Here is a 2,018-nt window from a genome sequence, read left to right on the forward strand (position 1 = left end):
AATTGAAAAATTATTTTTTTAATTGTCGTTTTCATTAATATCATATGATTCTTCTTCGGTTTTTGGTTATTATGTTAAATATGAATTAACAATATAAAAAGCAATGGTAAAAGAACGCTGTAATCAAAACTACAGAAAAAAACGCATATTCCCATTAGGCATCATTTTTTATTTCACTATTGTCAAAAATAAGTAAAAAACCAAAAATAATACTAAAATTAAATACTTAATGTTTGTGTAAAGAAAAAAATATATGTGACGAATGTTCTAAAGTTACATAAGATGAAAACATTTCGATATATGATTACTTTAAGAGGAAAATTGGATGAAGACATATTTGTGTTATTAACAATATTTAATACAAAATAACAGTGTTAGCATCGGCTTTCGTTCATCATTGTTATATTTAACCCATCAAATGTATCACTTTGGTATATTATAACATAATCCTTAAAATGTTTCACTTTGGTATATTATAACATAACCCTTAAAATGTTTCACTTTGGTATATTACAACATGATCCTTAAAATGTTTCACTTTGGTATATTATAACATAATCCTTAAAATGTTTCACTTTGGTATATTATAACATAATCCTTAAAATGTTTCAATTTGGTATATTATAACATAATCCTTAAAATGTTTCAATTTGGTATATTATAACATAATCCTTAAAATGTTTCACTTTGGTATATTATAACATAACCCTTAAAATGTTTCACTTTGGTATATTACAACATGATCCTTAAAATGTTTCACTTTGGTATATTATAACATAATCCTTAAAATGTTTCACTTTGGCATATTACAACATAATCCTTAAAATGTTTCACCATTTAAACAAATTTGCGTCTAATTAAATAGTTTATCGTTTTGAAAAAAACTAAAAACGAAAATACAAAGGAAGGATAGTTTTATTATCGCATCTATTGGGCTTTATCAGAACGATTATCATGGATTGAAGAACCTTTAAGCACTTCAACGACATTTCCAAAGATCTTTATTTCCCAAATAATATGAAGGCCATAAAGAATTAAAAGTACATATGCAGTTATGTGATATAAAACAGCATGAGTTTGAGCAACAAAAGCTGCTTTGATTGCGTTCTTGATCATGTTGGGGAAGTTGATGATTCTGAAAAATGTACATGAGATGGCAAATATTACAAGAGAAATGTCCTTTGGTGTCTTGAACCCAAGGTATAAAAGGATTTTACCAACATATAATGGAACATCAACAATATCATGAAGTAACATAATAAGAATTCCTGTGATTGGGCAATCAAGGTAAACGCATGAAAAGATCATGAATAATGTTACAATGTGGTGAACAATCATCATGTATTTTTCTGAGGCAGTGTGAATAAAGAAGAAATCAGCAATATAATAGCAAGCAAACATCATGAAGTAAATCTTTTCAAGAACAGACATAGGATATCCGCCAACCTTTTGAGAAAATGCTTCGACGCAATCAGCTGCCCAGAAAATGCAATGAAAATATGGTCTTCTTGAAAGTGCTGCAAAACCTAAGAGAGCAGATGAAACATAATGGATCATATCAAATGAGCGATGCGTAAACTTGAAGTTATTTTTAACTCCAAGGGATTTGCCGATCTTATTCAATACAAAATTACACATTATCAATCGATATATTAGGTAAACAGCTGAACCAATGACAAGAGTAGGGAGATCTTTTATGGATAGATAGGTCATCCTATCAAGCTGATTGAACAAGGCCGACATTAAAAAAAGTAAAATGAACAAAGCAGTTTATATTGAAAAAGTTGTTTTTTTGAATAAAATTAGAATGGTCGATGGTAACACACATATAAAAAGTGGAAATCATTGTTTCAAATGCGTTGATAGTAAAATATAAACCATACAATCGCATTGATTTATGAAGTATTTGTATATAAAAATGATCGTAATATATTCAAATATTTCTCGGAATACACAGAAAAATAAACCGGTGCCGCCGTTTTATAAAACTCAATCTTCCAAATTGAAATTCGAAAATA

General features: G+C 28.3%; 1 protein-coding gene across 1 annotated transcript; it reads right to left on the bottom strand.

Annotated features, from left to right (window-relative positions):
* Positions 1–927: 927 nt before the first annotated feature.
* On the bottom strand, positions 928–1,743 carry GO595_000832 (longevity assurance protein; the record flags this gene model as incomplete). Its single annotated transcript, XM_067921891.1, has 1 exon — positions 928–1,743. One exon carries the CDS (start codon positions 1,741–1,743, stop codon positions 928–930), a length of 816 nt encoding a protein of 271 aa, XP_067778775.1.
* Positions 1,744–2,018: the final 275 nt, after the last annotated feature.

This window comes from Histomonas meleagridis (assembly GCF_020186115.1).
Source record: "Histomonas meleagridis strain 2922-C6/04-10x chromosome Unknown contig_118, whole genome shotgun sequence".
In the NCBI taxonomy this organism is placed as follows: domain Eukaryota; phylum Parabasalia; order Tritrichomonadida; family Dientamoebidae; genus Histomonas; species Histomonas meleagridis.